The 24,828-nt window shown below is 38.3% G+C and overlaps 1 protein-coding gene across 1 annotated transcript in view; it reads left to right on the forward strand.

The window, feature by feature from the left end:
* The window catches only part of SV2C (synaptic vesicle glycoprotein 2C), a 121,390-nt gene extending 103,694 nt beyond the window's left edge, over positions 1-17,696 (forward strand). The window contains exon 13 of the mRNA XM_060761641.2: positions 4,474-17,696. Coding sequence (XP_060617624.2) covers positions 4,474-4,657 — 184 coding nt within the window. The 3' untranslated portion in view covers positions 4,658-17,696. The remainder of the gene's footprint in view (positions 1-4,473) is intronic.
* The last annotated feature ends 7,132 nt before the right edge of the window (positions 17,697-24,828 follow it).

Consider the following 24,828-nt stretch of genomic DNA (forward strand, 5'->3'; position numbering starts at 1 on the left):
TGGGAGTGCTTTGTTTGTTCCTTCCTGTATGGCAGGGGGTTGGACTGGATGGCCCTTGGGGGTCTCTTCCAATTATAGGACTCTAGGATTCTATATCAGGACTAAGCAATACGGGATATAACGGATACACCTTTTCTCTCCCTTCCACCATCTCATCCTGACCAAGACCAACCCTTTCAGGGTCCAAACATTTCCTGTCTTTCCTTCACTTTCTGCCTCCAAAAGAGAAAAGGATGGGGAGGAATGGGGAAGGTAGGGGACTTGGGGAGAACCCTCTCTCTCCCGGCCCACCCACCCCGCTCCGGTCCACCTTGTGACCCCCATGTTAGAAAGTTTGCCCACGCCTGAGCTACAGGGCTCATATACATTTCACCCCATATTAAACACTGGATAGTTCCTTGCAATCTGCACAAAAGAAAACAAACCCAGAATTAAATACATGTATGTCATCGAGAGAATTCCATCCAGTATCATGTTTCACTACAACCTTTTGTTATTTCCCCCTCTCATTTCATTTATTAAGCTCTTTTTCTACCTAGGCAAGCAGAATGTGGAATTTTACTCCATTTATGTGGTCACTACTTACCCTAATCTTTCTTGGATATCTTTATTTGTAGACTACTGTGGTATATTTTTCTTCAGATATGATCTTAGGAAAGATTTATATGCAATATAATCCTGATTATTTCAGTCTGCTGCCTTGAACTTGTGCTCTGCAGTAGCTGATTTCAGATAAGCTCAGCAACAGAGCTTTTCTCCTCTTCAGTCCTTAAAATACAAGAAACATCAAGTTTTCTTAACGTGTTCAACTCTGTATTTTTAACTGTGGAAACAGCAGTTTCTCTCTAATGAAACCTTTTCAAATAAGCAATACACAATATTGCATTCGACAATACAAAACAATACACAGACCAGGTGTTTACAATGTATTTATACAAGTATTACCTATGTCCAACACATAATTTTGGGACCCAAACAAAGCAGGTTCCCAAACTGCACCTTCCTCTATTGCAGTGGTTCTCAATCTGTGGATCCCCAGGTGTTTACCCAACAATTCCCAGAAATCCCATCCAGTTTACTAGCTATTAAGATTTCTGGGAGTTGAAGGCTAAAACATCTGGGGACCCACAGATTGAGAACCACTGCTCTATCAGATCTCAACCAGGCATAGATTGGGAGAGGCACCTTCTTATGCAGTGGCATGATGATGTATGCAGTTTCAAATAATTGGTGTATATGTGTCTTTTTAAAGCAACTCATTTTGAAAATGCAATAACAACATACCCAGTCATAAGGACATGGGGCCATTGGCCCTTTTGGAAGCTTAAATGTGATCTATATAAATCCCAGTCTGTGATATTATCTTGAAGTTGCATAATTCTGGACCTTGGTCTCCAGAGTTGTAGTCCAATGCTCAAACCATTATACCATGTTGTCTCTCTTAACTTTTATTTGTTTTTTTGTGGGCCTTAAAGTTATTTCTGATTACAGCATTAAAAAGGCTAAACTATCATGGGGTTTTCTTGGCAGAAGTTGTGCAGAAGCTTCTTTTAGGCTAAAAGAATATGAAATTGCCAATGGTCAACCAGTGGGTTTCCATGACTGAGCAGGGATTCAAATGCTGGTCTCCCAGGTTTCTAGTCCAACACTGAAGACACTACACACACTGGTTCCCTATCCATTCTTACCAGCATGAATTTATGGATATAGTACCAGCCCTAACCCCCTCCCCTTTAACACTGTGCTTTTAGACTCACTTCTTTTCAGTAACCAAGTGTTCAACAAGAGATTGCACGGAAGTCCTTCTGAATTCTATATAAAAATGCTTTGGAAAAATGGTTCTGCATTTGTTTCTGTTTCCGAAAGGTCTATAAGATGCCCTATCACCTCAGTAATCATTTTTTGAACTGATAACATTCATGGCCTGTCCTGGGACCTTATCACATTGGGATATAATCCATTTATATCAGTATGCATCCCCCATTTTTTAGGATTAGATGCATATTGTGTTGAGACAGGATACATACTCTCCTCATCACACCTGATTATTGTTATTCTTACAATTTGAAAATACTGTGCTTTGACTCATCACACCATGGAAGGCTGGCTTCTCCCAATCCATTCAGAACATCCCCTACATCACTCTATGGACCTTATCACATTAGGAAATACTCAATTTCTGAGACTGTTTGAGAATGATTTTGAATGGGTCCCATCACATGACGTCAGTATTCCATTGAAATCCATTTGCAAAGTGTCACAGAAATGGATTATTTGCAGACAGAATTCTAGTCGTGTTTTTTGAAATGCTACGTATTCTTCCATTGTGGAAGCGCTGTTTTTATGTGTGATAGGAAAATCTGTATGCATTGCATCAGCAACAATACTTTTTCAAAGGTCATAGAGTAATGTAGAGGGTGTTTTGAATGGATTGGGAAGAGCCAGCCTTTTGTGGTGTGATGAGTCCAAGTGCAGTTTTTTCAAATCATAAGAATTGTAATAATCAGGTGTGATGAGGAGAGTATGCATCCTGACTCAATACAGTATACCAGCGCTGCAGCAACTGAAGAAACACTATTTGAATACCATCTGTGAATAATCAGTTTCTGTGATGCTTTGCAGAAAAATTTTGACAAAATACTGACAGGATGGGGCAAACATCATGTGATGGGACCCCTTTGAAATCACTCTCAAACAGTCTCAGAAACTGAGTATTTCCTAATGTGATAAGGTCCTGGTTGTAGTCTCATCAGCACTTGAATAAAGTCTTCTTAAAGAGGTGGCTTGCTTAAAAACACATGCATATTTTCTATTCTTGAGAGGATTATTTTATTATTATTTTATTATTTATTGTTCTTATACCCCACTACCATCTCCCGCAGGACACGGTGCGGCTTACAAAAGGCCAAGCCCAATAACATCATGAAAACAACAAAAACAAAACAATAAATAACTCATAAAAAGCAAAACAATACAATAATAATACAACACATTTTAAAAACATGGGCAGGGCCATATGTGAAAATTTTAAAAATTAAAAGCTGGAAAGTTCAAAGGGGATAGGAGGAATGTTTTAGGATAGGTGGACATGCAGATAGTTCTAAATCTCTCATAAAGTGCATTAAGGACATACATTTTGCTTAGGATTCCTTATTCTGGGAAGGATCATTATCTCCTTGTTGTATCTCTCTGGGACAGAGGTGGACAACTTGCAAGAAAGGTTTCAAGAAACAGTTCCGATTTAATCCATTACATTCCTTCCATTTATCTCCCCCAATACCTTTCTCATCTAATGGCTGCAGTGATGAGTTCTTAACTTTGCTGACAAAATTGCTTGTCTTAAGTTTGAATGCTGTTGTGTATCTACTAGGAGAGGGGACAAAAATGAAGGCATCGGTCCCCCTTTCTGGTGTGTCCCCCCCTCCATGAATTCTTCTTCATTCCATAAATTTCTCCTATTGCAGTAATAAATCCAAATAAAAAGGCAGGGAAATGTATTAAGAGAATACAAACACAACAAATACAAGAATTGTTAGGCATGAATAATTTTCATTGTCTAACTCTCCAATACTAGAAATTTGTGAATGGAAAGAAAATTTCATTTAGATTTGTAAAATTCTTATCAGCATGCTGTATCCTCATTTTGTCTTCCCCAGCCATCCCCCCGATTAGTCCATCCTAATTTGTGCATTAGCAGAATGCTATAGTAATTACTGGAAAATCCAGTTTCTGACAATTAATGTCTAAGTTATGAATTAATTTAAATTACAAATTATATTTGCTAAAGGCAAAGACAACGCGGGTAATCTCATAATTAACATGAATGAATGAATTATCAAGCTTGGTGATCCAAGCTCAGGGTGGCTCCCCAAAGAGGCCTGCTGAATGTATTGATACCATTTTGGTACCAGGCAAACGTTTTAGTTTTAATACAATTTTGCTATTTTAATATGCTTATTGCATCTTATGTTTCTTTGTTTTTATAATCCAATCTAGAGGTTCCCAATTCCACTCTTCCTTAGGAGTTCGGTAACTGAGTTTTGGAGTTTGATTGGAGAAGAGTCATTGGATCAGTCTTGTCCATTTATTTAGACCAATCTCAATCCCCAGGCATGGTGTGTTGGGGAACATGATAATAAGTGAAGGTGTTTGTTTTTTTCATTCAGGAAGGTTATGGTGTCAAATCTATAGTCATTTGGCTCCATTTCAATAATTCCCACAAGACTCTTTGTTTCCAAACTGCCTTTGAAAAAAAAAAAGAATTTATCTCCTCCAGATAAATTATTGTTTTAGGGGGTAATTTTTTCAGAAGGCATATTGCATTATTTTAAGTACAGTTTCTACATGTGTTAGGCATTTTCAGAAATGACTTTTAAACTACCATATAGTTGCTCTCTTCACTATGCTTTTCTTTCCTAGTTTACTTCTTCCTACCCATGTTAACTCTTCTTTCTCCATCTCTTTCTCTTTCAGGGCAACGGGCTTTGGCTTCCTAAATGCATTATGCAAAGCAGCAGCTGTTCTTGGGAATTTAATATTTGGTTCTTTTGTTGTCATCGCCAAATCGATTCCTATTCTTTTGGCTTCTACAGTTCTGGTCTGTGGAGGTTTGGTTGGACTTCGACTCCCTGACACCAGAACCCAAGTGTTGATGTAACTTGGGATGGATTGTGGATAAAAAGCCATTTACAATTTGTTTTCCTCTCTTTCCAAGTGTCAGATCTCCTGGGTGGATAGGCAAAGGTTTCAGATTTTCAGATCATGGAAGGTTGCAGTAGTCCTATTCTCAAAATGAAATATCTATGGCAGAAGATGAGAAAATAGATTTAAGTCCACTTCAAATATTCCCCAGATCTTAGAAACATTACTTTAGCATTTTAGCCCCTGGAGGAGTTGTACTCCACAAAAATAACTTTTCCAGGCTCTGAGCTATATCTGCTAGATCCACATCTAGCTTCACACGTCTGATCAACTCCTATCCCCAATCAGCCATATATTTAGGGAATGTCTGATGATTTGGAGCCCACCACCTATTATTCTCCTATATGAAGCTGAAAACTCACAAATATGTCTATGCACATAAAAGTCATTGCATGGCAGTTCCTACTTCAGATCTACTCTTGTGAAAAGGGATGAAAATATGTTATCAGATGGAGAACAAACAGCCATGGCCATTCTCATTCCCTCATACCACCTTATGCATTCAGTTAATGTTTGAAGTGAGTTGTTAATCCATTACAAACTATATATGTTGTCTTTTCTATGATAGAGCAAAAGGACATCCCAATGATCAGTTAAACTAGTGGAGTCTTATTGATTTCACCTGTGTTACACTAAGGTGAGAATTCTGTGAATTGTGCACCTTACAAGTTGCTTCTTTCCAAATGATTTTTTAAAAAATTGTTGTTGAAAGCCAGTCATGGTGGTTTCATATATAACAAGTTCCCTTCGCGGAGATTGTTTCCATGTGGGAAAATGTATTTCTCAGCCATTCTGCAGTCTCAAGGACAGTGTGAATGCTTTGTTTCATAATAGGCAGAGGGGTTAAAGACATTGTAACACCTAAATACCATTTGGCCATATGCAAACTTAAATAAATCGCAGCATGAAAACTATTCTGCTAGTTTAACCTTGTAATGTTCACTCTGTATATGGAAGCCACCAAATAATATCACTATTTTGAATTGAGCTGATATAAATAGAGCCATCAAGCCATTTCTTGACAATATATGCTAGTCTTAATGTGTATAAGAAGATGCAGAATTACCTGCATGAGTGTACGTAACATTAGTTTTCGTGCTTTCTTTTAATGATTATTTGGGTTGGGAGTTTAGACTGATACTTGCAGCTAAATCACATTTAAGATTAAAATAAATTTTGCACCTTCACAACCATACTACTAATTGAAAAAAATCAAATTAAAAACCCAATAATAAACATGTTTTCAAGGCAAGGCATGCTTTCCAGGGTAAATTTGATTTTCTGTAAAATTATAATACAGAAAAAGAGTTGTCTCTATTTCAATTTGGTAATAGTAATTGTATCACCATGATGTGTGGTGAATCCATGGACCTTTGTGATGAGGTCCTAAAAGAAATAACTGTAGCACTTAGAAGAGAGTGACAAACTGCCACTCCATTTAGTGTATAAATTGGGTGACTGTATTTTCTTCTTCTTCTATTTAGCCTGGTGTCCTTAGAGATTGCTTTGAAAAGGGGAGAGACATCATTCTCAACTGTCCCATAAACTCTGGAAGTAGATTCATTGCTGTAATACTTCTACTCCACTTAGACAACACAGGATTACTTGAACTAGGCAGAAGTAGCATACTTCAGGGCAATCGTTTCACAGACTGTCAGACTAAGTGTTTTTTCATCAGCTGTGAGCTATGGTGATTCTGAAAAATAGAAATGAGATAAGCAAATAGAGGAGAAAGTGAGTTCATTCATTGCAGAGGGATTTGTAAGATGGCTACCTTTTTATGAATTAGATCTTCGATATGAATCATACTAAGATAGCTTTTCAGTATACATTTTAATGTCTTAATGTTAATATAAGTTTAATTGCTCATTTCAGTTGTTCCCCCATTTTTGGACAGTGGCAACATCTGTGAGTCTCATAGCTTTTAATATTAGCCCAACTTTAAATTGCAAAACTATGTTATAACCAATGCCGGACATTGAATTCGGCCTTTCTACAGATTTTCTTTCATTTGGAGACGAGGAACTTTTTATCCTGCTCTTTGCCATAAGGAGACCTTATGCAATACTTCTAAAAATCTGAAGCCTTTGTATGGATGGGGGAGTGGTGATCAATCGCCAGCTGTAAACCATGCTTTTGACATGCACTGTCCATTTATATTGATGTGGTGTTTCGTCTGCTTCCTTCCTCTATGTAACCACTGAAGAATCCAGAGCCATAACTAAGCTTTTGAAGGAAAATTAAGCACCAGCTCCAAAGCAGGACAAAATCTCACTATTTTATTATTGTGTTACTTTCTCAGAATCTAATAATGCTCAGTATTCATATTGAAAGTGTTGTGTTGGGTAATTCCTTGACACAATGTAGGCAATGAAAGTGGGCAGAGGTTTTAGATAAGGTGAAGAAAGTGTACAAAGAACAACCAAAGACATGTATATCCATCTTCTTTGGGGTGTGTGACTCATGCTTCAAGAAGACCAGCCTTGTCTCTTTGGCCACGACTCTCCGTCCTTCCTAAATGAATGGAAAATTGTGCATGGAAAGCAGGGAAGAGAAAAAGTTGTAATATGAATTGGTAGAAGAGGGTTTAGCAGTCCTAAGGACAAAAAGAAAGAAAGAACGTTTGAACCTCTTGAACACATAATATTTGAAATGCAGCTGGATAACACACATGATCTAAGCAGATGATTGCCTATGGCTTAGATGCAGATGTCTGATTACTAATATAAATCCTTTCATTGTCCAGGCATTATGTATGATATGGCCAAACCAATTTTGCTTAAGCTATGCTGTTCACTTTCAAGCAAGCCTTTTTCAGCAGTGACATAAAAATGAACAGTTGGGATTACTTACGCAAAATGTTTCAAAACTATGGACCTGATTTGAAATCTCTGTATCTCTGCAACCAGGAATGAAGGTCTTGCTACTTGAAAAGGTGGGGCACTGAGTTCCCATAATTGCAGCTAGATGCCTCTCCCAGCCCACAAATAGCCTCTGGCCACAATTATTTGCAAGATGGTGACCCTGCCACATAAGACCTAATGAGATATTCTCAATTCGTGAAATTATTTTTTAGATTTGTTTCTCACTCAAAATGATTAGTACAGCTTGGTAACTTGATAACTCATTCAATGGTTTGTAATTTTTTGTGTAAGTATAACATGTTGCCATTGTGAAATATATTGCTTTGAAAATGGATCCATCATTTTGAAACACCTTGGATATTTTTGTTAAGTCGTAAATTGTGCATACAATCTGCACAATAAGAGAAGTTCAACTTACACTGGAAACAGATAAACAGAGGGGATGTTATCATGGGTTGTTGTTGCCTCCCAACTTTCTTGTAAAATAGGCAGAGGGGGAAAAACAATAAACTTCCCCTGCAGAAAGGAAGATGAGTTTTGGATTAATGTGGAGCATGAATCCCATTACAAAGGAGAGGTACAAAAGGATGTTTTTCATGTTAAAACAAGGAAGAAAAGAGGAATTGAATGCCAGCCATACTTTCTTGCCTCCAGATTCTGCAGCATTGAAGATCTTCTGAGAATCAATGATTTTGTCCTCATTGGCTGTTTTTAAAAGTATTTCTCAACTATAGTTCAGATTCTTGCTCTTCTTGTTACATATAACTTCTTAATCCAGTGTTTCTCAACCTGGGGGTTAGGACCCCTGGGGGGTCACGAGGGGGTGTCAGAGGGGTCGCCAAAGGCCATCAGTCAGAAAATATAGTGTTATCTGTTGGTTATGAGAGTTCTGTGTGCCAAGTTTGGCCCAATTCTATTGTTGGTGGGCTTCAGAATGCTCTTTGATTGTAGGTGAACTATAAATCCCAACAACTACGACTCCCAAATGTCAAGGTCTATTTTCCCCAAACTCCACCAGTGTTTACATTTGGGCATATTGAGTATTTGTGCCAAGTTTGGTCCAGATCCATTGTTGTTTGGATTCACAGCGCACTCTAGATGTAGGTGAACTACAACTCCAAACCTAAAGGTAAATGCCCACCAAAACCTTCCAGTATTTTCTGTAGGTCATGGGAGTTCTGTGTGCCAAGTTTGGTTCAATTCCATCGTTGGTTGAGTTCACAATGCTCTTTGAATGTACATTAACTATAAACCCCAGCAACTACAACTCCCAAATCACAAAATCAATCTCCCCCAACCCCACCAGTATTCGAATTTGGATGTATCAGGTATTTGTGCCAAATTTGGTCCAGTGAATGAAAATGCATCCTGTATATCAGATATTTACATTACGATTCATAACAGTAGGAAAATTACAGTTATGAAGTAGCAAGAAAAATAATGTTATGGTTTGGGGTCACCACAACATGAAGAATTGTATTAAGGGGTCACGGCATTAGGAAGGTTGAGAAACACTGTCTTAATCCCTTCTGCAATGTTACTGTTGCCCAGATGGATATTTCTCTGTCTTATATTTGTGCAAGATGTAGATAAAAGTTTTCTCATCCTTAGTACTAGCTACATTTTCTGTGGGGGAAGCGTGGCTGTGTTTAATCCTTTGAAGGAATGCCAACACTCATATTCCTTCCACTTGACACAGAGCTCTCTAAGAACATAGGAATCACGTGATTGCATCAGAATAACGACTTGTTTAGTCTGGTAGCCCAGTGATACAAAATAAATGCTATTATACTTTTCCATAAACTAAATATATGTTTGCATTTTAATGTGCTTTAATTATCATTAGGAAACTCCCCACTGGTCCTCCTAAGTCAGTGAACACATCCAGTGTTTGCACCTCATATTTCGGCTTGCTTTAAATGTCACAGCTCACCTATCTAGGGGCCCTTCCACTCAGCCCTATATCCCAGAATATCAAGGCAGAAAATCCCACAATATCTGAGAGTGGATTCAGATAACCCAGTTCAAAGCAAATATTGTGGGGTTTTCTGCCTTGGTATTCTGGGATATAAGGCTGAGTGGAAGGGTCCTAGTTGAGAAAATGGAAAAGTTGCTCTGGTCTGGGGGATTAGTAGAAAAGGCACCTTTCCCAAGTTCTGCTTTAGTAAGTTTTGGATTGTGGTCCTGATTTGCTGACCCTTCTAATCCACCCCTTTGCCATTTTCTTTTGACAGAAGTTGAGTGTCCCATCTACCAATATGTTGTGAAATTTTTAAATTAATGTACCCATATGACACTTTCCCCCAACTTTATATGTTTCAGAGCAGAGTCTTGAAGTAAATCTGCGTCTATGGGCCCTTCCACACAGCCCTATATCCCAGAATATCAAGGCAGAAAATCCCACATTATCTGAGTGTGGACTCAGATAATCCAGTTCAAAGCAGATATTGTGGGATTTTCTGCCTCGGTATTCCAGGATCAAGAGCTGTGTGGAAGGGACCTTTGTTTTCCACAATATGTAATCAGTTAAAATGTGTGAGAGAAAGCCACTGGTTAATGTATCCACTATAAGGTAAATATGATGGATAGAGCCTTAAAATGTACTCTAGAGGAAACGAAGGTTGAAATGTGATGATGAAACATTTATTTCCTTTATTGTCACCAATCAGTTGCCCTCAAAAATGCATTTTTTCCTGTTACCAATGCAGACAAATAGTGGCACAGCTCAATTTTGTTTTACATTCTGAATTATGTTCAACTGACATTATCATTGATAGGAGTACTTCCCATCTGACCCCCACTCCACTGACATGCCTAATTACATTGTTAAGAAATGGTTATTTTTCTGTGTCGATATTTTCATTTTTGACTTCTTTGGCATTGCAATCAGCACACCCTGTATGGCTGGTTCTAAATCAGAACAGGAAATTATGTGATCTTCAGGCCATAGTGACCTTCAAGGTCTTTTTCCTGATATTTGAGCCCCCTTCAGAAGCAAAGGGGTGACCATCCACCCCTCCCCCAAAATTGTTTTTTATTCCCCTTCCCCAGAAAGTAAAAATTACAATTCTCCTCTAAAACCTGTTTTAGTAAAGAAATTTGATTGTATTGAGTTTTGTTGGGGGGACTTCCATGTTTATTATATAACTGCACTTTGATTAAATTGTGTCCTTTCAAAACACAAAGGAGAAGCTCTGTCCCTGTGATTGTTTTTATTTTTAAGAGTTCTAGACAGCATGGGATGGTAAACTGGTTCTTTTATCATTTACATCTCATCTCAGATTTTCTCAGTTTGGTGCCCAACAGATTTTTTTTTATCATGTCAGAAGCGACTTGAGAAACTGCAAGTTGCTTCTGGTATGCGAGAACTGGCCATCTGCAGAGACGTTGCCCAGGGGATGCCCGGATGTGTTACCACCCTGTGGGAGGCTTCTCTCATGTCCCCCATGGGAAGCTGGACCTGACAGATGGGAGCTCATCCCACCTTGTGGATTCAAACTGCCGACCTTCAGGTCAGCAGTTCAGCCGGCACAAAGGTTTAACTCATTGTGCCACCACAGCTCACCCAACAGATGTGTAGTATCTACCTTCCTCAGCCTCCAGATGTGTAGTATCTACCTTCCTCTACCTTCCTGGCTATGATGGGAGATACCATACAGCTAGGTTGCCAAATGAGGGACAGGGCTCCTATCCCATTGATGGGTGTGTAGAAGCAGAATTCAGCAGGGGGTGCTTGCATAATAATTGTAACATTTGGCAACCCTCAATCAGCATATCTGGATGAGGCCAGATTAGAGTAGGTTCTCTTACTTTTAAGTCACTTGTGTTTTTTTAAAATCCATATTCTTTGCAAACTTACTGCATGCCTAAAATGCATACGTGCACTCACATCACGTTCTTGTGTCAATGTTTTGAAGAAACTCTGAACACCCATAGGGACAAAGCACAGGAAGTATTCCGAAAGCTGCTATGCTACTTCTTAAAGAAGTGGTGGACAAATCAGCATTTCAGTTCAAAGTCAAACAAAGCAGCCATAATTCCTTTTTTTCTAGATTTCCTGTCTCTCTGGTCACCAACCGCACTGTCAAAGCCCAGGCTCGATGTTCATATTAATAATGTTTGATCCTATCAGGCAGGAAACACAGCAGGAAGCACTGCTCTATGTTTACTAGCAATTCTTGAACAATTCTCCCTCTTCTGCTATTTCTGCCTCTGCTCTTTATGAATAGAAGAATATAAGCAATGGATAAAACTGTTCCTGCTTTCAGTTGACCATTTCATTTTCCAGCAGTGATTAGTCAGATGGTCACATCGATCCTTGTTCATAGTCTTCTGCTGGGCATATCTCTCAATACTTTTTTCTGTCTTTTTGATCAATTTTAATAAATTGCCTAATATTAAAGTTACAATAAAGAGACAATAGATACATGTAGCACACTAAATGGTATGTTGTTCCTGTCCCCATCCCTCATTCCAATTGACAGGAGCCATGGTGGCACAATGGGTTAAACCCTTGTGCTGGCTGAACTGAAGGTCGGTGGTTTGAATCAGCGAGATGGAGTGAGCTCCCATCTGTCAGTTCCAGCTTCCCATGTGAGGACATGAGAGAAGCCTCCCACATGATGGTAAAACATCTCGGTATCCCCTGGGCAACGCCTTTGCAGACCCCCAATTCTCTCACACCAGAAGTGACTTGCAGTCTCTCAAGTTGCTTCTGACAAGGAAGAAAAAAAATAACAATGGACTTTCTGCTCTTCTCTGGCTGTAGAATGCAGCATTCCTCTATTCTTTCTTTTATACAAATTCCTCTGGTTTCTTTCCTTTTCACTTACAGCCCTCTTCCCAGGATTAGTTGAACTGCAAATGGCTGGGTACAGTCAGGTGTGTCCAGCTGCCCACTTCACAGTTGATGGTAAATGGTGCAGAGAAATACTTCGTAGGAAGCAGAGTGTCTCTCTCACCGCAATTTAATCCTTCTCCTGTGCTTTAAAGAACTTGTCAATTTTTTTGGTGTAAAGGTCTATGTTACTAGGTCTGCTGTTTGAACATTTTTGTCCCTTTCTTAATAATTCCTAACATAGCACTTTCTAATTTTGCTGAGGTGGTGCTTTTAGTTAGTTTTGCTGCCCAATTTGTGTGAAAACATTCTATTTCTCCACCCTTCTTTTTAACCAGACTTAAACTTTAAAGCAGAAGGAAACCTCTCCCTCCATTATTTTTCAAGAAAATCTGTATTTACTTTGGCACTGGTCCCACTGTATTTGACCAATTTTGTTTGTGTCAGTAGGGAAATCAGACAGAAGAGATTGACATGGAATTAATCTTGAACCATATTTGTCATAAATGTCTGTCATGGCTGGCATTTTCATAAATGCTTATCTGAGGGAGAAAAAGAAACCCTTTTCCTGATTGCTAATAATCTCGTATATGTCTACAATTATCTCCCTCTTGATATCACTAATATAAGAAACACAGCAACCCTATCCTACACTCTTTAATCCTATTAATGGCAATAATTGCCATTGAGTATAGACCAGTGGTTCTCAACCTGTGGGTCCCCAGATGTTTTGGCCTTCAGCTCCCAGTAATCTTAACAGCTGGTAAACTGGTTGGGATTTCTGAGCGCTGTATGCCAAAACACCTGGAAACCCACTGGTCGAGAACCACTGGTATAGACCATATTTTAATGGCAGAACATTGGGTTGAAGTGCAAAAGATCTCAGGCTTAATCCATAAATCACTTTATTTATATCTCACTTTCCCCCCATGAATCTCTGGCTTCCTCAGTCAAAAGGAACATGTTTTAGGGGGGTTGGGGTTGGGGATGGAAATCTGAGGCCTTAGGAATGGGCATCAGTGCAGGCAATATGAGTGTAGATGCACAAATAGCCTAACCTGGTTTAAGGCAGCTTCCTGTGGTTGTTTCAGGAAAAACAGGTCTTCGTCTAAACATTTCTTCTTACTCCTCCAAATTACTCAGACATAATAAAAACAATGTATATTATAAACAATATGCAATGTATAGGTATATATATATATTGATTTTCTATTATATAAAATACAAGATAACTCTATACATATAATATGTATAGGTATAGATGTTTTTATATTATTTGAGATATAATATAATATAATGCATTTCTTTATGCACTCCTGTCTATGTTTACAAATTTGACATGCAAAATAATTTTATTAACTGTAAAAGCTTCCTTGGAAATACGTGTGTGAAGTCTACGTTCCACCTATAGCTCAAATCACTTTGATCAAACCCAAATGTCAGTTCAAACTAGACAAAACCCATTGAAGAAATGGGAACGTTGTAAGTTAGCAACACAAGTCCCATCTTATAATCTAGGATATCTTTGATTGCTATTCCCAGAAAACAGAAAGCGTGTCCCATACCTCTCCAGAAGGGGAAGATTTGGCTTCAGATGATACCCCCCAAGCTTTCATGACCATCTCCAATTGTCCTCTTTGTTCCTTTCCAGTGTTGGTAGAGACAAAAGGGAAAAACAGGAATGATATCATGGGAAGATCTCAGCTTCCATGTGATTCTATAGTCTGGGCCAGGATAAGGTTCATAGTGAGCTTCCTCCCATGGTCTACTAGTAGTAGTTAAGGGGAATGTACACTCAAGCTAATGTATATACCATGTTCCCTCCCTTTGAGAAAAATTGTCCAAAAGGAAAACAAAAAAGGGAATCATCTCTCCTCTTCTGTCCCTATGGAGTGAGCCCAGTGGTATTAATTTATTCTTCTACAGTTGGGTCTCCCTTCCTCTGCTGGTATCATTGATTAGTAAAGTAGTTATCCTGTACACACTTAACTGGGGTACTTATCACTGTATATTGCTTCTGAATAAGTAGTAAATAACTACTTCTGGAAATTAGTGTAATTTACACATGCTTAACCAAGATTATCTCCAATATTCTATATAGATCCAGGACCCATGTTGCATATAATGGCAGTCAGAATTTAACCTACCCTTGGGGATAAGAAAATTAGTTCTTAATCCCACAAAGTTCTGATAGTGCAAAGGATATGATGGAGGGTTTGATGGTATTATATGATTTTATGTATGAAAAATAAGATTAGATGTGAAGTACTTTTTGACAATATCCTACTATTTTAATATTTCTGCTCCATGCATTTTGGCATATAAGCAAGTGATGAGTTGTGAAGAGCATTTCGTGTTTCAGCAAATTCAGAAAATGGCATGGCTTTAGAAAGGTGTGTTTCTATTGCTTTTCTTAATGTTATATATATTCTAATTAATATTATGTGTAGCTAAAACAGTTTCTGTATAGTGTTTGTCTGCCTTTTCTTTCCTTTTATTTTTCTGTGTTTCTACTCAGATGGTTAATGTTGTTCCAGTAGTGTTCACATAGCCTACACATCGCTCATTAGTATTTTTGACTGGTCAGGAATAGAGCCATTGCCAAACTGCCTTCCAGTTCTGTTACCTTTTTACCAAATCTGGCCCTATTATGCTTTATTGAAGCTCACCCAGGAAGAAAGAGGAATTAAGAGAATTTATTCCAAAGTGGTGGCATTCATTGTTTGTTTCCCTTCCATTATGTGACTTTCATCTCTGCATAACCAGGAGTGAGGGTGGGTGTGTTTAAATGTATAACTAAGGAGTCAGCAGAAAAGTGGTATTTTTTCCCCTCTCCACCCACAAGAACAAACAAAGCTTATGGTCTAAAGGGCAGTTGAGAATCTAAATTCTGGCACATTCTTAGTAAGGGTTGATTCTGGCTGGAGAAAGAGAATGTCTGTGTTACTACATAAAAGGCAGGGCATGATTTGAACAAAGTTAACATTGCAAAGATTAGCATAGCAACTCTTGTTGGACTTTGCTGTGTCCTAGGCAACTGCAGGAATAATGCCAAGGCAATATTTATATATACATACAATGCATAAGTGTTACAAAAAAGTTACTTCCTCAATATCATGACCTTTTAAATAATCCCATTCCCTTCCCAGAGACGCTTTGAGTGTCCTTATGGAGAGAAAAATAAGAGTATAAATAAACATAATGATAAATAATAATAGATTCTGAGGCCATGAATCAAATGCATTTATTCACATGTGTTTTATGCAGATTTTGGCAGGTAATGGGAAGTTCCCCAAATTACAGAGTGAAACCTCTCTGCTAATAGAGCTGTAGGTTAATGAACATGCCTCCTGCTTTCATAGCAAGCCTGCTTTCATGGCAAGCAAGAGTATCAAAAGAAATAATTAGATCGGAGAATGGCTATTCAAATAGTTGCTGGCTATAAACATTTGCTCAGATGCAAAAAGTAGCCTGCTACATATATTATATATGTATTGTAGAAGGCTTTCATGGCCAAAATCACTGGGTTGTTGTATGTTTTTTGGGGTGCATGGCTATGTTCTCAAAGTATTCTCTCCTGACATTTTGCCTGCATCTATGCAGGCATCCTCAGAGGTTGTGAGATCTGTTAGAAACCCAATTTTCCTAATTCCCAACAGACCTTATAACCTCTGAGAATGCCTGCCATAGATGCAGGTGAAACATCAGGAGAGAATACTTCTAGAACACGGCCATATGTTATATATGGTACAAGGAATTTAAGGGAAGCTTACTGACCTGATCATGGGTTGGGTAAATAAGAAGTTCATCACATACTTAAGAATAAACCTTTACCATGATGACAGATGGATTACTAAACTTTTCAGAACTCCAGTTTCTGGTGTTACAATAAAGTTATTTTTAAAATTTGTAATCTTTGGCAATCAACAATAACCCTTATGAGTGTGGCCCTTCCATATATTAGACTTCAACTTCCATGATCCTTCACTGTTGGCTAAATTGCCTAGGGTTGAACGGAGCTGAAGTCCATCAACATCTGTAGAGTCATAGTTGCCTAGTCCTGCCCAAAAACAGGTGGGAGTCCTGTAGCCCTAGAGGATATGTTTGTGTCAAAGCCACCAAAATTCCCCACCCCTGCCTTAAAACAGCTGGATAATACCAAGTTAAAAGTCAATAGAATTTGCCAAACTCCCATCTGTTGCTGTGCCGGTGCTTATGCTATCTCTTTGTAATCTTTATATAACTCATAAATACCACTCCCAGTCGGTCTTCTTCAGAAAATGGCAATCTCTGTCAGGAACAGAAACCCAAGTAACCATGTCTCTTGTCAGGTGAGAATTATGCGGCCTTGCAGATCTTGTTGATCTCCAAAGCCTATCAACACTAGCTAGTTTAGACAATGGTGAGGAATGCTGGGAATTGCTGTGAAATAACATTTGGAGGGCCACACAACTCCCACTCCTGATCTCACTCTATCCAACTGTCCACCAGCCCTCTTGATCACCAGCCTTTTTACTTGAACTGTATTTAAATGTTTCACATGCTGTCATGATTACAAACAGTGGCATGATTTATCCCAAATTTTGTAGGTGTAATTTGAAGGCTATTTCCAGGCAGACCTCTCTATATTGTGTACAGGTGTGGATGGAGGATGTCCCTGCAGACATGACTTTGAATGTCAGAATGGTTTGACACACACACGTGTCACAAGATGTTCTTACAGAAACCTCCAAAATGAGTGATCTTCAGCCTTTCCCCCCCTATGCCTTCCTGTCTATATTAAAAGGAAAGTGGGAACAAGTAGAGGGAAATGTTCTTTGTAATGAAAGCTTGACAGTGGTTCTGGCCACTATTGAATGTCAATGCTTTGCAAGTTCATCCTTTTTTATTGCTGATTTTCTCATTGTGTGTGTCTATGTTTACATGTCAGTCTATTAGTCTGAAATCTAATCTGAAATCACTTCCACGTTTCTGCATTTTTCATTCCAAGTACAGCTGGTATATTTGTGAACTCATCTTTCTGGTATGCTCCTCTGTGTCAGATTGCCAACAGCCAAAAGCACTAGGCCAAGTGTGTTTTTATAAAATCCCCTGGGAAAAACTGTTTGTATACTTGTGAAAGGGCATGTGCTGTGTGGGATGATGATGTACAGTGTAAATCTGTAAAATGTGGAAGTGTGTATACATTATCTGCCAAATATCTCTTCATGTAATAAAAGCAAGGATATTTAATATACGTACATCAAATTGAAAAAGAAACTCCATTATATTTCAATAAAGAGATGTTCTCTGCATTGAGAATTTACTGTGTGTATTGCCACCTAAATGTTTTGTTCACATTTTGTAGAATAATAACAACTACAATATGAATACACTTTTATTTTAATAACTTCACAAGTAGTCATTTACATGTTTAATACATTAATGAGGCCACAAAAACTATACTGGAATATTTTGTAGAGCTGAGATTGTTTTGAATATGACAACATACATAAATATTAAGCATTTTCTTCTATGAAGTAGAAAGAAATTGTTTTCAAGTCAATGTATCTGTCAGTTGCCTGTTTGAGTTTTTCTGCAACTGCGGATGTAGTGATTCCAAATACAATTAATAAAATAGTTGTATCTGCATGCAATCTCTACATATGATGTTGAGCAGGCTTCAGTGGAAACGGTTTTCACTTGCATATTTCTTAAAAGAACATGCACTTTCTTATGTAATCACTTGTGCAGTACACAGATATTTTTCTGAACACAAAGCCTGAAGTGGGACTTGTATAGTCCTTCAATTTCTGAATGTCAATTACTACAATTCCTCACTATTTCTGTTTGATGAGAGATACAGTCCAACAAGATTTGGAGAACCTTGCAAGCCAGTCCCTGCATTTTTAGAACTAAGAGGCAAATTATATGATTGTAATTTTGACAATGGTTGGAATTCAGGATAATTTTTATAAATGTATAACCCGGAGTTATGAACCCATAGCAAATATGTATTAAAAATCATGGTATTGTTGCCACTATCCTAACTGCCCCTCTGCCTATTTTACTGGGCATCAGCTGCATGGACAGTAGAAGATCCACTCTTTTGGCAATTGGGGCATGGCTGAACAACACTGCCATCCTCTCCCCATCAGCAAATGAGGTTGTGAACCTCTTGCCATTTATCAAGAGGTTTCTTCTTCTGATTGGCATCCACATATGACCCTACGATCTGCCTGTGACTCTATCACCCCTTCTCTCTGTGTGCCTGAATCCCAGTAAAAACATGTTTGGGGAGGTCATATTAGAAAATGTAACTTTGCTGTGCAACTATGGTAGTTAAATTCCTAGGTAGTGCATGTGGAATTCCAGCCATCTTGCGCAATGGGAAGACAAAAGGAGCAGAAAGAGAAGAAGCAAATGGAATCCACATCAGAAACAACAGACATTTTCCAAGATACTAAGATGCTTTATTAATTAAAAAAATACCTAGTGTATTTTTGTCCTGTGTGTACTCTTAAGGTCTTCAGGTTACAATTTAAGATCAAAAGGACAACATGCAAATATATAATCATAAAATCATAGAGTTGGAAGAGACCTCATGGGACATCCAGTCCAACCCCCTACCAAGAAGCAGGAAAATTGCATTCAAAGCACCCCCAATAGATGGCCATCGAGCCATACCACACACTACTTAAAATCATTCTTACATTTTGCTTGTGACCGGTACCTACCTATTTAGAATCAAATTTCAGAAATTTCTGAGCTAGCAACTCTGAAATGGTTGCATTTGCCGCAGTGTTGTGTAATGTGTGTTGTGCTCTTTCAGTGTTCTCCTCACCAGAATGTCTCTGATGTTGTTGGTTTTTAAAAACAAAATCAGTGTCTTAACCTGACAATCTGATATTTCTCAATTTTTTGGAACTCTGTAAACTATTGGTGCAGAGGAGCCTAAAGTTGCTCCATCAATATACAGGACCATCAATACACAGGACCAGTTGTGTCTTAATCTACGGAAATGTCCACAGAGGAGATTGCATTTAAGAAATCTTGAACATGAGTTGTCAAATCATAAATAGGTGCTGACATTTATGAGTTTTCTATATAAGGAGATGGTAAGTAGATCTGCTTTCATCTTTAACTGTAAATGAATGAATGACTGCATTCATTCAGCCTCCTGATAGCTATGCTATTTTCTTCATGGTTTACTTCATACGTAAATATCAAATCCATGAGTTGTTATTAGATTCCAGACTGCTAAGTCCAACATCCAAACCACTACACTATGCTGGCTTTCTGTTTTCCCAACAAAATTACATGTGCTCATTTTTGTGGCAACTGTAAGGCCAATGAAATGGTGGCATTTAAGGGAGTTACCCCCAGTATCGCCTCAGGCTGCTCATTTGATTCAGAGCTTGGAAAAGTTATTTTTGTCTAAAACTCCCTGAACATCACTGAATATCTTATGGCAAAGGGATGCTGGGAGCCATGGTCCAAAAATCAGACTCTGTTTTGAGTTGTATGCAACAGGTTGTGGTTTGATTGCACGTTCGTAACTTTATCCTAAGACTGTCAACACAATGCCTTGGGTCTGCTTTACAGGCAGATTGTGTGGTTTAATTCCATTTTGGTACAGAGTGTGCAGCTTTATTTTGTTTCATTTGATTTGTAGTATATGTTTTTCTTTTGTCATGCTTTAAACCAAGGGTTTAAGGATGATTAATCACTACTGAACAGGATGGCATGTTTGGACACATGGGGCCTGGGTCTGGGAGCTGTTCTTATATCTTTCCATCTGAAAATATTCTAGCAGTTCAGAGTGTAAATCAGCTATCTCTAATTTAGTGTCTTTCAGACACAATGAACTACATTTTCCACTGTTCCCAATAAGCCTCTGAATGTGCATGCTGAAAGAGCATCGGGATATTCCAATAATCTGAAAGAGCATCGGGATAGACACAAATGCTGTAAACCATGTCACTATGCCATCCTGAAATTTATTTATCCTCCCTCTCCATGAATCTGTTATCAAAAGGAGAACAGATAGATCAGGCGGGGGGGGGGGGGGTTGATGGGGTGTTGCTTATTTTCTCTTGTACATGTAAATACTGAAGAGTAAATGATTTCAGGCTGCTGCTGAATAGAGACAATGACTTCTTCAGGTATTGCTGTTTTACATGCACATTTGTATATTCTACTCAAATACAGTATATTGTTTTACAGACAATTGCCCCCACCTCCATTGCTGAAAATCTTCTTTGCAAAAAGGGTATTTGTTTCGCCTGTAGCAGCCAGTTATCACTCATCTGCACAAGAATAAGACTTACTGATTCCAGTCAAATTTTCAATTTAGCTAATAGGTGGTCTAACTTCGGGTGCTAACAATTACGCAAAAGGACATTCCCAATTGAGACATGTCAACACACCCACTCCCAGCTCCATCATTTGTTTGATAGGAAGGTGTCTCACATTATATCTTTTTGGTCACAAATGAATCTTGCTGTTTAAGCTAATTTCAAAACAATTGCTGTATTTCAAAACAATTGCTGTGTATGAATTTTTCAAAAGTAAGTGAGGGATCTTTGAAACTCTAGATATGTTCTATCTGTCTAGAGATTCACTTAAGCTTTCATAAAAATTGCCCAACTCTCAAAGGGCACTCTGGCCCCCATTTTTCTTCTTCTTCTTCTTCTTCTTCTTCTTCTTCTTCTTCTTATTATTATTATTATTATTATTATTATTATTATTTATACCTCACTTTTATCTCCCCAAAGGGGACTCAAAACAGCTTGACAGAAAAACATTAATATACAATTTAAAATACACAAAAATGCAAACATTAAAATAGAATTAAATACAAGCAGCATTAAAAATTCACAGTTAAAATCCATCAAAACAGGTAAAAACCACAGCACCCCCTGACTACATCTTAGACACAATAAAAAGGTTTTAGACTGGCAAATTTTACAAGAGTAGTTGATGAACTTGGTTCTTGGAGATCTCTCTTGTGTAAAGTAACCATAGATCGAAATTGACTTGACAGCAAATAACAGCAAACTGGGGGAAAACTGCACTTGGTCACAACAAGTTGTTATTAGACTCAAAAAGATGTCGTGTTAAAACACACCTATTGCTGCTTTAGTAAACAATTAGAAAAGTAAAGAAAAAGAGGGGGTGCCCTTTCTTTTTTGCCATACATTAACTAAAATTTGAACAGGACCCAGAGGAAATTAGTTCAAATGAGATGGTTACCCTGGTTCTTCATTTACGTGCAAGCTCTCTCTCTCTCTCTCTCTTTCCACACACACACACCAGTAATTGGTGTTATTTCAGAGGATAGAACTGGCAAACTATGCCTGAGTATACCTTCCCTAAGAAAGTCCAGTGAAATTTATAAGGTTGCCATAAGTAAACAGGCAACTTGAAGACACACACTGAATTCCTATCTGAAAAGCAAAATGTTATCATTAATATTTGATTAAATACTTTATCTAATTAGGAAAATTGTAAAGAAAACATTCTGCAAATTCTAGGTCTCCTGCAGGTTAATTCCCAGGCTATGTTTGTTGGTGGGAGGAGAAGAGGAAGCAGACTTCCTTATGATTGTAAGCTCTTTGGGCAAATGCCTTCCTTCGTATTGCTATTCTATAAAGTGTTTCTGTAAAGTAGTCTGTAGAGCTGTTTTGCTAAATAATACATCCATGCTGTATATGTTTCAACCCTGGGAAATGAATAAATCCCACTTACATTTTAAAGAACTTTTGCTTTGCATAACAAGAGAAACTGTGAAAGATATTTGTATGAGAGGGTGAATGTAGATATTTTTTGCTGACTGCTTGTCTGTCCAAGGACCCAAGTCCAAAATCTGTTGTTTAAAATGTTGATTTCAAGAAGTCAAAGGGCACAGAAACATGACCAGTGGGTATGAAACCGCTGAAACCTTTCCCATTTCATCCATCTGCAAAAGTGAGGTTGTGATTGAGACTTGAATCAAACGCATCAAACACTGCTGCAGCTGTGAAAAACCTCACCACAGAGAAGTTATTTTCAACAGCTGCCAAGCTACATTAGTTTTTCAGTTGCAAAACAAATTGTTCTGTTAGCACCTGTGTCTTTAAAGCTATATAAAGTCTATAGCTACCCAGCTGACAATTCTGATTTCAAGATCTCACAGAAAGTTCTGAAGGAACAGCGTGAGCACTTCTATTACCAGGTACTTGTCCACAGGCAAATACTTTGCAAAGAGCCATACAAAATTAATTTATCTGTGTTTCTGTGGACCCTGTGATGTCTCCCAAATCTTATACTGTATTCACCCTGCAATGGTTAACATTACAAACCATTTTCAGAAACATTTATTGCACATTCATAATCATTCTCCACTGATTGCTTTTTGGAAAGCGGAATATACCTATTGTGCACTGCTTTATGTATTTTTAAAGTATTCTATTTTTTTTAATTCTTCAAGTGAATTCACATTGCATTCTGCTCACCTAGAGCATCCCATCTGATTCAATGGGACATTGGAGCCACAACACAGATTCTATTGAGCCTAAAAATGAAATGTCAGTCTGTAGTCCATATTTAAAAGGTACTGACCTGTGAGCAGACAGAGCCCAATAAAAAGGTTCAGAGTTACTCTGTAAAAATTCTACTATGTTTGAAGAAGATAGGCATCAGTTATTCCTTCTGTTCTCAGCCATTGTACATCCCGGATGAGAAGGTAGCCAGCATTACCTTTACTCCTCTAGTTTGACTTTATACCTATGTCTTTTTGGGGAGGAATATGTAAGACATAACTGCTATCTTCTGGCATCTCTCCTAGCTCATTGAACAATCTCATTTAGCCCCAAACTGACAGGGTTATAAATCCAAAAAGTAATCCTATTAAATACTGTTGGTCCTCCATATCCTCAAGTTCTGTGACAACAGATTCAACCAAGCACAGTGTGCAAATATTAGGGGGAAACTCTTCAGCTCTCATTTTAGTTGTTCACCATTTTATATAAGGGACACCACTTCACTGTGCCATTGTGTATAATGGGACTTGACTATCCACAGATTTCTGTATCCACGGGGGATCCTGGAACCAAACCCCAGCAGATAATGAGGGCCCACTGTACACTGAACTGCATATTGATTGGGGCTAATGGAAGCATTAGTTTGGAAAAGAGTAATGTTGATTGTCAGTAGTACCCTTCAAGGGGTTGGTGGGTGAGTAGCTGCATTTGTCCCTCACAGCAAAACCAAGCAGTAGCAGTCCCTGAGCTGTGAGTAGTTCCTGAACCATTAGTTGCCAATTCTTGCCAATCAGCACAAATAGGGTGCCAAGGCTTGACACACTCCAACCCAGGCATGGACAAACTTTGGCTCTCCAGGTGTTGTGGACTTCAACTCCCACAATTCCTAACAGCCTGCTGGCAGTTAGGAATTGTGGGAGTTGACATCCAAAACACCTGGAGGGCTGAAGTTTGCCCATGCCTGCTCCAACTCCTCCATCTCTGCTGGTTCCCTATAACAGATAGCTTAAGAAGCAATGTCTTAGTATATGATTCCACTAAATAAACTGAGAATCTGGGAACTGAACAGGTAGGAATGGGTAGAAGCACAATAATATTGGAGATTTAGCCATTCCTACTTCAGGGAAACAGTGATTTGTTCTTACTAGACAATATTAGTGACTTTAATGTATTTCATTTTTTTGCTATGGAAGCCGCTCCAGGGTGCAGTCTACAGGATAAGCACCAGGTGGAGCTGGAAAGAAGCTATACCTGACTTACTTTGGAAGAAATGAACTACCAACATTGCTGATGGGAAAACAGACAGAGTTTGTGAGGGCTATCAGTAGCTATTGCCACATTGGTATGCAACATCTGTCAATTGTTGCATGAAGGCAATGTGTACAAAATGGTACTTCATTCTTAGGATACTGATAATTCATTGCAACATGAAACAAAGAACCTGCAGATAAATCCCAGTCATGAAGGGCACTTGCAGTTCAACAACAATATAATAGTATAATAAACAACACAATACTAACTCTCTCATATGTAAAAACACCTACAGTAGATGCTGGCAAGACAATAATGTTCAGCATAGCTGCAGAGATGTCATAAAGCTATAGTTTCCCAGGTAACTTTCTTCTTTTCATGGCCCTTCTAGGCTCTTTCACTACTAAATTATAGCATAAGGATTCCATTTAACTGACAAGATAAATATTTATGAAATCCTATGGCTTGTAGTTGGTTTTGGCACTAGAATTCTGTGGTGGTGAATTCTAAATATCCAACCCTAAACTCCAAATCCTAGGATTTTATAGGGTGCAGCCATAGTGTTATTCTAGTGTAGTGTGAAAGAGACTTCAGGCTTTCTTGCTCAACTTATACTTCTCCTTGAGAAATCTTAGATGCAAGATTCTAAGCTAGGAATCAGTAGAGCTGCTTT

This window comes from Anolis sagrei, chromosome 2, assembly GCF_037176765.1.
Source record: "Anolis sagrei isolate rAnoSag1 chromosome 2, rAnoSag1.mat, whole genome shotgun sequence".
NCBI lineage: Eukaryota > Metazoa > Chordata > Lepidosauria > Squamata > Dactyloidae > Anolis > Anolis sagrei.